Raw genomic sequence first — 15,402 nt, 5'->3', positions numbered from 1 at the left:
TGACCATGTTCCCGAACACTGAAATACTATTCCCAGGTATTTAAATACTTTAACTTGCTGTCAGGAGGCCCTAGCTGGCCTCTTTCAGTCTACTCCAGTAGCCAACTCCAGACACAGACAAAGGATTCTTTTCAAGGCTTTATTCCTTTTACAACTTAATAACTCTATCACCAGCAACTAAGCTATGAACAGCAGAGTAATCTATGCCACAGGTAGGAAACAGTTGGTCCCCGTTTGAACAATCACTTGCAGACCCTGAACTTATGGGCTAGGGAGAGTCCCTCCCCTTTTCCCTTGGGTCCTCTGGACGTTGCTTGCGCGCCAAGCGGGCGCTACGCCTCCTTTCCGCGCCCTCCATAGCTCGTCGCTCTCTGCATCTGCGTCGAGCATCCAGCCAGTCCTCCTCCCACGCTCTTTCACTCCCAGGACTGCTATCTATGTCTAGAATGCCGGTAGGAGGAATCTCTGCCAGCTGCAGGGCCTGGGAGGGAAGAGCGCGCTCCTGTCCCACAGACGGCTGCTCCTCCTCAGAATCAGAACTGCTCTGAGGTTCTATGGGCTCAGCGTCCACCCTTACACTTGCTCTATAAGGTGCCTATCCAAATACCGTTTGTGTGGTTTATGAGTGACGCCTGGAAAGTCCATTACCTTCATTTTATCATAGTTAACTATGAGATGATCTTTTTGGCAGTACTCAGAAAATTCTCCTAACAGCGTCCTTTTGGTCTGTGATAAAATTACTGCATTGTCTGTATATAATAAAATAGATATTTTATTTGTGGCTATATTTGGCGCATAAAATTTTGGGGATCAAAGATTAAACAATGCCATTAATATACAGATTCAACAAGAGAGGAGCAAGAATGCCGCATTGCTTGACCCCTTTAATGGATGAGACTGGGTCTGCAAGGCCTCCATCCATCATGCATCGTTTAAAAACTGGCAATATCTTGGCCACTTTCCAGTCCTCTAATGCAAAGGCTGATCATAGGAGTGTGTCACATGTTTCTCAGTAATTTACTTCTGAGTAAATCTGTAAAAGACTCATATGCTTAATCGAATAAGACTTGAGTGACAGCCCTTGTGTGAGGATGGTGTGCTCAGCAGTGAGTGATCTTACCAATATGCAAGAATGTTCCTATTTTGAGGGCCACATGTGCTTGCTTGCTTTCTTCACGCTTATTTTCACCGTATTCACACTTGCGTGTACTGTCCAAAATGGGGGCTTACACATCTGACCTATAGGGAATTATGAATGCTCGTAATGTGGGTACAGTTCAAGTTGCCCAGGCCCCCATTCTGCCCATTTCAATGAAGCATTAAAGAGGAGTTCCATGCACCCTCACCTCCTGTTTCCCTCTGCAAGTTTGACTCTCTAAGGACCCAATCCAATTGACTGCACCCTTGATTATTGAAAGCCCGTGAACTCAGAGACTTCCTCCAGTCATCCAATGCAGGCGTGAGGGGCAGCAGAGGCGATCTTTGCCTCCCCACCCTCCAGCTCTGCATTTTTCACTAGATGGGCTCTTTTGCTGGGGCACTGCAGAGGTGGACATAGACATAGACATGTAGAATCATAGGGTTGGAAGGGGCCTACTAGACCATCAAGTCCAACCCCCTGCTCACTGCAGGAAGCCTGATTCCCAGGCAGTGTCCCATCCAAGTACTAACCAGGGATGACCCTGCTTAGCTTCCAAAATGAGACAAGCTCAGGCACATTCAGCCCTCACAGTCTCTAGGATAGAAAGAAGCTGGAGAGGGCTCAGGATACCTCATATCCTGCCCTTTCCAGTCTCCTCCCCTCCCTGCCCACCGGAATGGCCCCTTTCCCCCCACCCTGAGCCACAAGGGGGCAGGGGAGCAGAGTCAGATCTCCAACTCCCCCTTCCAAGGTCGGGGTGCTGTCTCTATCTAGAGGTCATAAGCTTGCTCTCTAAGGCTGCTTTTACTTCCATTTGAAACGACAATAGATATGAAGGGGATGAAATGGAAAATCTCAAGGTCAAAACTGATGTGACATGGGAGATCTGCAACTGGATCTCCTGACTTAAAAAAAACAAAACACTTAAAATATAGGGAACCCTGAATTGGATTAGGGCAGTCACTGGCATTGGGAGAGGGGGTTTAAACTTGCATCCCACATGCCATTTTGACATCTTTTTTCCTCAGTGAAGATAGTTGCAACTTCGAGGAGGGCAGCAATTTCAATCTGGAAAGTGGCAGGGGTGTGTGTGTGTGTGTGTGTGTGTGAGAGAGAGAGAGAGAGAGAGAGAACACCCTTTCTTTTAGCTCCTTTGCTCTGCTCCAGTTCTCCCCCCACCCCCAGATTTGCTTCTTTTTTTAAAGTATCAAGATTCTATGTCCGTATTGGCACTCCGTGTCTGGATGTGAGACCCTCCAGCTGGGTAGGAGTGTTTCTGCTCCTCATAGGGCAAGCAGTTGGCTATCAAAAGGCACACTCAAGTCAATCATCTGGTGGGTTCATCTAGTATGAGGAAGTTGTGGATTGGGAATATTTTATAAGAAGGGAGAATCAAATCTGATGGAAGACAGTTTGCTGAAATATTAATCTTTCTCTGTGTGTTCTTGATTTAGTTTAGTTTCTGTTTTAAATATGTTACAGAAATTGTGGCCCAGAAGCCCCTGTACTGCTTCAACTTGACATCTGTGCAGGATTCAGAGTTGATCTTGGCTGCTACATTCCACTTCTTCTCTGACAAATGTAGCCTACACCATAAGGCATTCTGCAAATGCTCCAAGAACTCTGCATGCCAACTCCTTCACATGCCACAAGTTCCATGGTTCAACCTGATCTTCCGCAGCTTTGGTGAGAACTCTGCTTGTGGACAACTGAAAGAGAACATCACTGTGTACTCTCGTAAGCAGAAAGCCTGGCAGGCAAAGGACATCTTGGACATCATCAAACAATTAAAGCAAGATGGTGAGCTTATCCTATGTGCGGAGTTAGACTCTGGAAAGAAATACCACCGCACTGTTGATGAAATTGCCTCTCATTTTCCATATATTCTCATCTTTGCCAATGACTTGGCAATATCTGAACCCAATAGTGTGACACTTTCCCTGCAACGGTATGACCCATTTCCTTCAGCTGAGAGGGATCTAAATCTTATGCTTATGCCCAACATTTCTATGGACACTCGTGTGAGGAGGGACATATATCCATCCAGTTCTGTCCAGACCAATGAGCTTCTAGAGGTGATGTATAATGGCAACAAGTATAATAAACATGACTTCTGGGAGCCCACCTATAAGTCCCGCAAACCAAAAGCCTCACAAAGAGACCACAGTGGGAAAGGGCAAGAAAATGCTGGCATGCTTGCTGAGCCTCAGGTATTAAATTTTGATGAGAAAACATCAAATAAAGCCGAACAAAAACAATGGAATGAGCCTACAATTTGCTCTAGAAGATACATGAAAGTGGACTTTGCTGACATTGGCTGGAATGAATGGATTATTTCTCCAGAGTCATTTGATGCATACTATTGTGCAGGAGCTTGTGAATTCCCAATGCCAAAGGTAAAATGTTATGTTATTTTTATTTGCTGTGTGTCAAGATTGAGAATGGATGGTGGTTTGTGGGTGTGGGAGTTTAATATAATTCCCTTGTCATGGACAGACCATTGACCTGAGATGGTTTAGATTTTCTGCGACTTCTAACCTCTGCAGCGGTCTCCTCTCAGAAGCTCATGGATCTGGATGGATTCCTGATAACTCTGGAGGATTTGGGGGAATTCTATTAAAGCCATGGAGATCTCTGGAATGGAGAAATAACCCATTGACTTGATTGCTCTTAGCTCCCACTTAGAGCCATGGATCTGATCTGGCTCTCCATGGAGCTAGGAGTGATGAACTGGCACAGACGATTTGCAGAGCAACACTGGAGGAAGACTTATGAGTCAGAGTGAACATGAACCTATTTTAATGCCTAGTGCTGGTGGTGATGGCGGTGAAGAAAGTGCACTTCTATCACCATTCTGTCCACTCAGTACGTAGGCCAGTAGAGTTTTCCCAAATTGTGAGGGAAGTGTAGCAATAATACTTCACAGAGTAATAAATTAGAAGACAGGTCCCTGCTCCAATAACTTTACAATACAAAATTCAACACAGAAGAGAGGGAAGCGCCTCTCCTTTTTAAGGAGACTATAAACAAATACAGGAGAGCAATGAAGATTATGAAGGTATGGAATGCATGACAAATGAGAAAGGTTGAATAACTAGAAATTGGACAAAAGAAGTTTAAGGGGAGGGATGTAAATGGAGACTTAAATATTATCTCTTTTGTCATCCAAACTTGGGAGTTCAGTGCCTACCAGTTTGGCAGCAAAACAGGGCCACCCACTTATAAGTTAGTGGTTTCTGCATCCTCAAGGGACATTGGGGGAAGTGGGGGGAGTTGATGAGGGGAAGGGAAATTAGACACCAAAAAGTTATTCCCTCTTCTGGTTCATCCAATTACAATGACACATGGTCAACGTGCCCTCTAGTTTTGCGATGAGAATGTTCAATGCCAGTTCAGTACATAAAAAAACATTATTATCTATGATATGGATGCGGAACCTCTAACCCACATGTGCTTTGGCTCCTTGGCAGGCCCCAGCCATGCCCTCCCTAAGCCCCACCCCTGGAGGTTATTGAGAGCTTGGGGAGGGAATCGTTGACTGGAGATAACAGGGAGATTCCCCTTGTTAGCATGCCACTTGCTGTCCCAGTTGGGAGAGGGTGTGCAGGGAGGAAGATATGGAAGAAGGCAGTCCTTAAGGTACCCAGGTCTGAAACCATTTAGAGTTTTAAAGGCTAAAACAAGCACCTCAGATTGAGCCTAGAAACAAATCAGCCGGCAGTGTAAATCAAATAGAATAGGTGTAATATATACAAACACACAAAAATATGTTTTGCACCAGCTGCAGTTTCTGAACACTTTTCACCTCCATCAGCTCAGTTAGGGACTCGGTGAGGCAGCAGGGTAGCAGTATGTCAACCAAATCCCTATTCTGTCCCAGGGCATCTCTTGTTGTTGTTGTTCAGTCGTTAAGTTGTGTCCGACTCTTCATGACCCCATGGACCATAGCACGCCAGGCCTACCTGTCCTCCACTCTCTCCCGGAGTGTGCTCAAGTCCATATTCATCACATAAGTGATGCTATCTAGCCATCTCATCCTCTGCCGTTCCCTTCTCCTTTTGCCTTCAATCTTTCCCAGCATCAGGGTCTTTTCCAGAGAGTTTTCTCTTCGCATTAGGTGGCCAAAATATTTGAGCTTCAGTTTCAGTATCTGTCCTTCCAATGAGCAGTCAGGGTTGATTTCCTTTAGGATGGACTGATCTGACCTCCTTGCAGTCCAGGGGACTCGTAAAAGTCTTCTCCAGCACCACAGTTCAAAAGCATCAATTCTTCGGCGCTCAGCCTTCCTTATAGTCCAGCTCTCACAGCCATACATTACTACTGGGATAACCATATCAATTAATTTCATGGCTACAGTCACCATCTGCGGTGATCTTGGAGCCCAAGAAAATAAAATCTGTCACTGCTTCCATTTCTTCCCCTTCTATATGCCAGGAAGTGATGGGGCCAGATGCCATGATCTTAGTTTTTTTAATGTTGAGTTTCAAACCAGCTTTTGCACTCTTCACTTCCACCCTCAACAACAGGCTCTTTAGATCCTCTTCGCTTTCTGCCGTTAGGGTGGTATCGTCTGCGTATCTGAGGTTGTTGATAATTCTCCCGGCAATCTTAATTCCGACCTGTGATTCATCCAACCCGGCTCTCATGATGTACTCTGCATATAAGTTAAATAAGCAGGGCAACAATATACAGCCTGGCCGTACTCCTTTCCCAATTTTGAACCAATTGGTTGTTCCATGTCTGGTTCTTACTGTTGCTTCTTGACCCTCGTACAGGTTTCTCAGGAGACATGTAAGGTGGTCTGGTACTCCCATCTCTTTAAGAATTGGCCAGAGTTTGTTGTGAGCCACACTATCAAAGGCTTTAGCGTAGTCAATGAAGCAGAAATAGACGTTTTTCTGGAATTCTCTTGCTTTCTCCATGATCCGGCGAATGTTGGCAATTTGGTCCCTAGTTCCTCTGCCTCTTCAAAACGCAGCCTGTACTTCCAGTAGTTCTCGGTTCACATGCTGCTGAAGCCTAGCTTGTAGGATTTTGAGCATAGGGCATCTCTACGCCAGCCTAAAATCCTGCATGTATAATGGAGCTTTCTGCTTCCATTTTAAATGCAGGATCACAACGACTCTCTTTTTCACCCACTTCCTTTTCCCCCTCCCCTTCCCCCCGTATCTGAGTCTTCCATTATTTTTCATAGATCTCGCTCCTTTTCTTGCCGCTTTAACTCTTTTGTCGGAGGGAACTGAAGCAGAACACAATGGGGTAATTTGATAGCTCCTTATCTGCGATCTATTTAAAAATGGAACAAAGGGCATTTAGTGCAGGAGATGCCTTGGATGATCGCTGCGTCATGTAGCCTGCAAACTTCCGTGAGAGAGACATCTCAATCGCAGGATAAAAGCTCTGTGTGAAGAAAGCCCCAGAGTTCCAAATTCAGATGCAGGTTTTCAAACCCAGTAGATTGTTGGTCCAGGCACCTAGGAAGAGCAATATTATCACAATAGCCCATTTTCCTTTCTGCCTGTTGGGCCTGTGCTGTTCTGTCATTGAGTAAGACTTGATTAACAGATCACTTCCTGTTGACATTTAGACATGCAGCAGTTATTCCCCTTTGCAGACTTATTAGAATGGTCCATCCACAGAGGCTTATCGAATCTAATGGATTCCTGAATGCCTTCAAGGAGGCTCTTGATTTAAAAGTATGTATAAATCCCTTTTCTGTCCACCAGGGCCTTCAAAACAATGTACAATTTAAAACAAGACAATAATACAATAAAATCAAAACAGAATAAAAGGAGAAACAAAACATTCTGTAATGTTCTCCTTTAATGGTAGGAAAATGTTCCTATCTTCAGTCAACAAGTGATCAGAGAGAAGAGCTTTTCCCTGCTGACCATTGAAAAAGGCTCCCTTTCGAATTGGTCAGCAGAGAAAAGCTCTTATCTCTAATCAGCTGCTGATGGAGATGTGAGCTTATCCCTGCCTGAGTGAAAAAGCTGTTGAGTGATTCAGTCCTGCTTACTTTTGAGGTTTGTCCTGCAGAGGCTTACTCTGCTTACTTGTGAGTAAACATGCTGCTCATGCTTACTTCTGAGTAAATGTGCTGAGGCTCGGTATTTGGGATCATAGAATCATAGAATCGTAGAGTTGGAAGGGGCCATTGAATCCACTCCCCTGCTCAGTGCAGCAATCGAGTTTAAAGCATCCCTGACAGATGGCTGTCCAGTCTTTGCTTGAAAACCTCCAGCAATGGAGAGCCCACACCCACCAAATCCCTAGGCAGTTGGTTCCATTGTTTGACTGCTCTGGAAGTTAGGACATTTTTCCTGATGTTCATCTGAAAGCTGCCTTCCTCTAACATAAGCCCGTTATTTCATGTCCTGCAATTTTGGGTGATAGAGAACAGGTTGTGGTCCTCTTCCAGTGATAACCATTTAGGTACTTGAGTGCTAGCATATCCTCCCTCAATCTTTTCTCTCTCTTAAGTCTAAACATAACTTAATGTTTCTTCAATCTTTCCTTGTATAACTTAGTTTCTAGTCCCCTGATCATCTTTGTTGCCCTTCTCAGAACTCATTTCACTTTATTTGAATCCTTCTTAAAGTGCTGAATCAAGTGTGATATATCAACTCATTGATGGGTTGAGGAATAGGATTCCACCAAACAGCGCAAGGGCACTTTTTTCCTTGTTTTTATGTTTTACATCTTGTGGTGGACACCTGCAGATAAGATTGGTACCAAATTAACACCTGGCAGGACTTGTTCTTGAAAAATCTATGCTGGCTTCCAGTGATCACTGCATTAGTGTCAAGGTGCCTAGAGATTGAGTGCTTTATACTTCCTGGGTCAATAATTTCTCAAAGATAATAGAGGTTCTGAGAATCCATCTGCTGGCTCCTTCAAAACCCTAAGATGCAATTCATCTGGGGACTTGAACTCATTTAAGGTGCTTAGATGAGGTAAGGTGAGGCCTACCACTTGTGTGCTGGACACTTGCCCTTCCTGGCTTATAATAGCAGCCAGGAGGGGACTGGCTGAGTGGGTAAGGGTAGCAGTGAACTCCTCTTTATGGCAAGGTATGATTCTGACTTGCCTAAAGGAGGCAGTGGTAAGACCTTTGTTATAAAACAAACAAACAAACAAACAAACAAACAAACCCTCCCTGAAACCTGCAGTATTGGATAATTTCCAGCCAGTCTCCAATATTCCATTCTTGGGCAAGGTGCTGGAGCATGTGCTGGCTTCTCAGCTCCAGGGATTTCTGGATGAGATGCATTATCTAGATTAATTTCAATCTGGCATCAGGCCTGATTATGGGACAGAGACTGCTTTGGTCACCTGGTGATCTACACCAGGAATTGGACAGGGGGAGTGTGTCCTGTTAGTCCTGCTGGACCTTTTGGCAGCTTTTGATACCATTGACCATGGTATCCTTCTGAGGCATCTGTCTGAGGCGGGACTAGAAGGCACTGTTCTATGGTGGCTCCGGTCCTTCTTGGAGGGGTGATCTCAGAAAGTGGTGCTGGGGGATTCCTGTTTGATGTCATGGCCATTGGCCTGTGGTGTCCCTCAGGGTTCCATCTTATCCCCCATGCTATTTAACATATACATGAAACCGCTGGGAGGGATTGTCCAGGGTTTGGGAGTTCAGTGCCACCAGTATGCTGATAACACCCAACTCTCTCTCTCCATCCAAATCCAAGGAAGATGTTCTGGTTCTAAATCAGTGCCTGATGTTGGTAATGGACTGGTTGTGGGCAAATAAATTGACGCTTACTCCAAACAAGACAGAGGTGGAAGAAGTCAGAGGTGGAAGAAGTTCGACAAGAAGTCGAAAGGCAGATCAGGGAATATTTATTCATTTAAATCATTTGTATCCTGCCCTATATCATTAAGATCTCAGGGCGGAATACAGATAAAATCAATTTAAACATTTGTTGTTGTTGTTGTTCAGTCGTTAAGTCGTGTCCGACTCTTCATGACCCCATGGACCATAGCACGCCAGGCCTTCTTGTCCTCCGCTCTCTCCTAGATTGTGCTCAAGTTCATATTCATTGCATCGGTGATGCTGTCTAGCCATCTCATCCTCTGCCGTCCCCTTCTCCTTTTGCCTTCAATCTTTCCCAGCATCAAGGTCTTTTCCAGGGAGTTTTCTCTTCGCATTAGGTGGCCAAAATATTTGAGCTTCAGCCTCAGTAGACTGTCCTTCCAATGAGCACTCAGGGTTGATTTCTGTTAGGTTGACTGATTTGACCTCCTTGCAGTCCAGGGGACTCATAGGAGTCTTCTCCAGCACCACAGTTCGAAAGCATCAATTCTTCGGCGCTCAGCCTTCCTTATAGTCCAGCTCTCACAGCTATACGTTGCTACTGGGAAAACCATAGCTTTGATTATATGAACCTTTGTTGGCAAGGTGATGTCTCTGCTTCTTACTATGCTGTCTAGGTTTGCCATAGCTTTCCTCCCAAGGAGCAAGCGTCTTTTATTTTCATGGCTACAGTCACCGTCTGCGGTGATCTTGGAGCCCAAGAAAATAAAATCTGTCACTGCTGCCATTTCTTCCCTTTCTATATGCCAGGAAGTGATGGGGCCAGATGCCATGATCTTAGTTTTTTTAATGTTGAGTTTCAAACCAGCTGAATGCTGGCGATTTGGTCCCTAGTTCCTCTGCCTCTTCGAAACCCAGCTTGTAATTGCAGTAGTTCTCGGTTCACATACTGCTGAAGCCTAGCTTGTAGGATTTTGAGCATCACCTTGCTGGCATGTGAAATGAGCGCAATTGTACGGTAGTTTGAACACTCTCTGGCATTGCCCTTCTTTGGAATTGGAATGTAAACTGACCTTTTCCAGTCTTGTGGCCACTGTTGAGTGTTCCAAATTGGTTGGCATATTGAGTGCAGCACTTTAACAGCATCATCTTTTAGGATTTTAAATAGCTCAGCTGGAATACTGTCATCTCCGCTAGCTTTGTTGTTAGTAATGCTTCCTAAGGCCCACTTCACTTCACTCTTGAGGATGTCTGGCTCAAGTTCAGTGACCACACTATCATGGCAATCAGGGACATTCAGATCTTTCCTGTAGAGTTCTTCTGTGTATTCTTTCCACCTCTTCTTAATCTCAACTGCTTCTGCTAGGTCCCTGCCTTCTTTGTCCTTTATCATGCCCATCTTTGCACAAAACGTTCCCTTGATATCTCCGATTTTCTTGAAAAGATCTCTAGTCTTTCCCATACTATTGTTTTCCTTGATTTCTTTGCATTGTTCATTTAAGAAGGCCTTCTTGTCTCTCCTTGCTGTTCTCTGGAAATCTGCATTCAGTTGGATATATCTTTCCCTTTCTCCCTTGCTTTTCGCTTCCCTTCTTTCCTCAGCTACTTGTAAAGCTTCATCAGGCAGCCACTTTGCTTTCTTGCATTTCTTTTTGTTTGGGATGGATTGAGTTGCTGCCTCCTGAACAACGATACGGATCTCCCTCCATAGTTCCTCAGGCACTCTTTCTATCAGGTCTATTCCCTTAAATCTATTCAACACCTCCACTGTATAATTCATAAGGGATATGATTTAGGTCCTACCTGAATGGTTTAGTGGTTTTCCCTACGTTCTCCAATTTAAGCCAAAATTTTGCAATAAGAAGCTCATGATCTGAGCCACAGTCAGCTCCTGGTCTTGTTTTTACTGACTGTATAGAGCTTCTCCATCTTTGGCTGCAAAGTACATAATCAATCTGATTTCGATATTGACCATCTGGTGATGTCCACATGTAGAGTCGCCTCTTGTGCTGTTGGAAAAGAGTGTTTGCTATGATCAGCGTGTTCTCTTGGCAAAACGCCATTAGCCTTTGTCCTTCTTCATTTTGTACACCAAGGCCATGCTTGCCTGTTATCCCGGTGATTTCTTGACTTCCTACTTTAGCATTCCAATCCCCTATGATGAAGAGGACATCTTTTTTTTGGTGTTAGTTCTAGAAGGTGTTGTAGGTCTTCATAGAACCGATCAACCTCAGCTTCTTCGGCCTCAGTGGTTGGGGCATAGACTTGAATTACTGTGATGTTGAATGGTTTGCCTTGGATTCATACTGAGATCATTCTATCGTTTTTGAAATTGTACCCCAGTACTGCTTTTCCCACCCTTTTGTTGACTATGAGTGCTACTCCATTTCTTCTAAGGGATTCTTGCCCACAGTAGTAGATATGATGGTCACCTGAATTAAATTTGCCCATGCCTGTCCATTTTAGTTCACTGATTCCCAAGATGTCGATGTTCAATCTTGCCATCTCACGTTTGACCACCTCCAGCTTACCTTGATTCATTGATCTGACATTCCAGGTTCCTAAACAATATTGTTCTTTACAGCATCGGACTTTCTTTTCACCACCAGACACATCCACAGCTGAGTGTCCTTTCGGCTTTGGCCCAGCCGCTTCACTCTTTCTGGCACTACTTGGAAATTTCCTCTGCTCTTCCCCAGTAGTATATTGGACACCTTCCAACCTGAGGGGCTCATCTTCCGGCGTCATATCTTTTAGCCTTGTGATACGTTCCATGGGGTTTTCTTGGCAGGAATACTGGAGTGGGTTGCCATTTCCTTCTCCAGTGGACCACATTTTGTCAGAACTCTCCACCATGACCTGTCCGTCTTGGGTGGCCCTGCATGGCATAGCTTATGGCTTCACTGAGTTACGCAAGCCCCTTTGCCACAACAAAGCAGTGATCCATGAAGGGGGCTTAAACAGTATAAAACAATAAATAATTTAAACAGCTAAAAACATTAAACCATTAAACAAACTAATACCAATTAAAATCTAAATCAATAAAACAGTTAAAACAGTGTGCAAGCTCAGGGAATCCAAGTAGCCCTCAAAGGCTTTGGTAAAAAGCCATGTTTTAACTTGGCACTGAAATGAAACCAGTGTCTGCGCCAATCAGGCCTCCAAGGGGAGGGCATTCCACAACCACGGTGCCATAGCAGAGAAGGCCCTCTCCCACATCCTACCATAATGTATGTCTTGTACTGGTGGGACGCAGAGGAAGGCCCCTCCAACAGATCTCAGTCCTCAGGCAGGCATATATAGGGAGAGATGCTCCCTCAAGTACTGAGGTCCCAAGCTGCTTAGGGCTTTAAATGTCATAATCAGAACCTTGAATTCCGACTGGAAGCATATTGGCAGCCAGTGCAATTCTTTTAAAACTGGTGTTATGTGGTCTTTATGAGATGTTCCAGTCAGCAGTCTAGCTGCTGCATTTTGCACTAGCTGCAACTTCTGACTTGTGTTCAAGGCCAGCCCCACCTTAAGTGCATTGCAGTAGTCTGATCGGGATGTTACCAGCGCCTGTACTACTGTGGCTAGGTTATCCCTGTCCAGGGAAGGCCATAGCTGGAGGATCAGCCGAAGCTGGCCCCAAGTACTCCAGGCCACAGAGTCCACCTGGGACTCCAGTGACAGGAATGGATCTAGGAGTACTCCCAAGCTATGCACCTGCTCCTTCAGGGGGAGTACAACCCCATCCAGGCCAGGTCACCCTATTCCTGGACTCGGGAACCACCAATTCACAGAGCTTCCGTCTTGTCAGATTTTAGCTTTAGTTGGGATTCAACCTGTGCTGGATGGGGCTACACTCCCCCTGAAGACTCAGGCCCACAGTTTTGGTGTACTCTTGGGCTTGGCCATGAACCTGGATGCCCACCTGGCAGTGGCCAGGAGTGTGTTTGCACAGCTGAGCTAGTGTGCCAAGTAGAGATGTCTGATCTGGCCACAGTCACATGTGCCGTAGCTACATTCCATTTGGACTACTGTAACACACTCCCATGTAACACATTCTACATGGGGCTATCTTCAAAAGCTGTTTAGAAATTTCAGCTGGTCCAGAATTTTGTTGACTGGGGCCAGTTACAGGGAGCATGTGACTCCATTGTTTCAGACGCTTCACTGGCTACTGGTCTGTTTCTGGGCAGAATTCAAAGTGCTGTTTATGACATATAAAACCCCATACGGCTTGGACCGGTCTACCTGAAAGGCCGCCTTCCTCCATAAGAGCCTGACCAGTTCTTAAGACCTTCTAGAGAGCCCCTTCTTTCAAGACCGCCACCTTCAGAGACATGTTTGGTGGTGACCCAAGAGGGGGCCACTCCCAGGCTTTAGAATTTCCTCCCAAGGGAGGCTACATTTGCTCCTTCTCTGCTGCCTTTCTGTTGGCAGGCCAAGATTGCTTTATTCAAAAATGCCTTTCGCCTGTAAGTGGGTCTGTTGGGTTGAGTGCTGTTTTTAAAAATTCTGTAATGTTATGTTTTATTGTCTTTTAATGTATAGTTTTATTGTTTTTATCTGTTTTAATTGTGCCTGGAAGCCGCCGTGAGTGCCTTTTTTGTGCCTTGGGGTACAAATCAAATCAAATAAATAAATAAATATTCCCTGACCATCTGTCTGTTAACCTCAAGCTGCACTCCTACCCCTTCACCCTCTTGCTGTGCTTTGGATGCATTTGGAGCACCTCTGGAAATCCACATATCAAAGACAAAACCCTGGGCATTGGATGTGGGCCGGGGTCCTGGCAGCCACAGATCTTAGCTGGTTACCAAGATGACTCAAATTCTTTGAACTCCTAGTTTGAGAAGCAATCTCAGACCTGGCCCTCTCTTTCTCAGCTTTGATATTTGTCTTTTCAAAAGATATATATGGACATAGAACAAGGATAGGAAAATGGTGTCTGAGACAAGAAGCTAGGAGCAAGCTCTCTGTTGTGCTGTTGCTGGAAGCTGATGCCACGGCCTCATCTACATGGCACCGCTTTCACCCTTCACTCCTTCGCAACTGCACAGCAATGCAGCTTTGCATTAGCTTCTGCTGTGATACACTCGCAGTTTACCGCTGGCTTCGCCAACAGGCTCCAACATGCCCCTTTTTTTGCCATTATATTTTAATGTGCAGCTGTGCAGGCCTATGAGCTTGGGGTGCAACAATTCTGTGGCTGTTTTGTATTTCAGGGGTTCTGTTGTGTCTTTCCATCATTTGTTAGGTAAAATGTGGGTGTTCTGTGCGCCTTCATTTCCACGCCATCTGTTTGTCAGTTCCCCAGCCTGAGACTTTCGCGATGGTTCGCACTCACCCAAGGCATGAGCGATACGTGCCTTAGGGATGTACGAAAGTCACTTACCTTTCCGTGGATTATGTTGATGGTGGTGGGGGAGGCGTTCTGTCCCTCCCCTCGGAACCCTCGTTGGGGGGGGAGACGATCCGTTCCTCCCCCCCCAGAATCCTCCACAGCCGGCTGTGCTCTGCGGCAGCTCCGCCATTTGCGTTCCTTATTTTTGGCCGTCTTAATCTACGTAAATATTTACGTAGACTATGACGGCGAAAATAAAGGGGAACGCAAATAGCGTAGCGGGCGCTATTTGTGTCCCTTTTTGATTCACCGTTTTAGCCTACGTAAATATTTACATAGGCTAAAATGGTGAATCAAAAAGGGACGCAAATTTATTTTTTATTTATTTTATTTTTAAAAAATAAAAAAATTATGTATTGCGTCCCTTTATTTTTGCCGTCATAGTCTACGTAAATATTTACGTAGACTAAGATGGCCAAAAATAAGGAACGCAAATGGCGGCGGCTGTAGCCGCTGCCATTTGCGTACGCGGTTTTGTTTTGTTTTTTTAAACCCAGCCATGATAGGCTACGTAAATCTTTACGTAGCCTATCACGTCGTTTTTGTGTGTGTGTTTTTACAAGACTGCAAATGGCAGAAGCGGCAGCCGGTCGGAAGACCAGCCGCCGCTGCCGCCTGGAAGATCCACCCCAGGTAAGTCTCGTCCCGGGGGGGGATCTGCGGGGGGGCGGGGGGTGGCAGGCCGTTCTGCCACGGAGTTTGGGGGGCTGAATGCACTGGCATTCGGCCTCACCGAGATCCATGGCGGAATTCTCTGACATCCCTAACGTGCCTACCCATTGCTCCGAAATGGTGGCCGGAGTGAAGGTGGTCCTCCCCCAGGACCCCCCCGGCCCTTGGGCACTGAGTCCAAAAGCAACCATTGTGAAGATACAAAGCTGCAAAAATGTGCAGAAGTGTGATTAAATAAATGAAAATGCCTCTCTGTGCCTCTGTAACTGCGCAGCTGTGAAGGGACAGGGGGAGTAAAGGGGCATCACAGAGTGACGCAAGCACTATGCACGCCTACAACATGCCCACCGCAAAATGTGAAGTCAGTTTGGGGAAGGGACAGACAGCACGCAACCGTGGGAGAACCCCACAGCAAACCAAAAATATTGCAGC

General features: G+C 45.5%; 1 protein-coding gene across 1 annotated transcript in view; it reads left to right on the top strand.

Moving 5' to 3' along the window:
* GDF10 (growth differentiation factor 10) overlaps positions 1–15,402 on the top strand; it is a 38,007-nt gene that overhangs the window by 18,226 nt on the left and 4,379 nt on the right. The window contains exon 2 of the mRNA XM_084845097.1: positions 2,624–3,537. Coding sequence (XP_084701223.1) covers positions 2,624–3,537 — 914 coding nt within the window. The remainder of the gene's footprint in view (positions 1–2,623; positions 3,538–15,402) is intronic.

This window comes from Heloderma suspectum, chromosome 3 (genome assembly GCF_057233095.1).
Source record: "Heloderma suspectum isolate Gila_16-S chromosome 3, 16-S_ref, whole genome shotgun sequence".
Taxonomy (NCBI): domain Eukaryota; kingdom Metazoa; phylum Chordata; class Lepidosauria; order Squamata; family Helodermatidae; genus Heloderma; species Heloderma suspectum.
The sequence above is the reverse complement of the archived record's forward strand: the minus strand, read 5'-3'. Positions and strand labels throughout refer to the sequence as shown.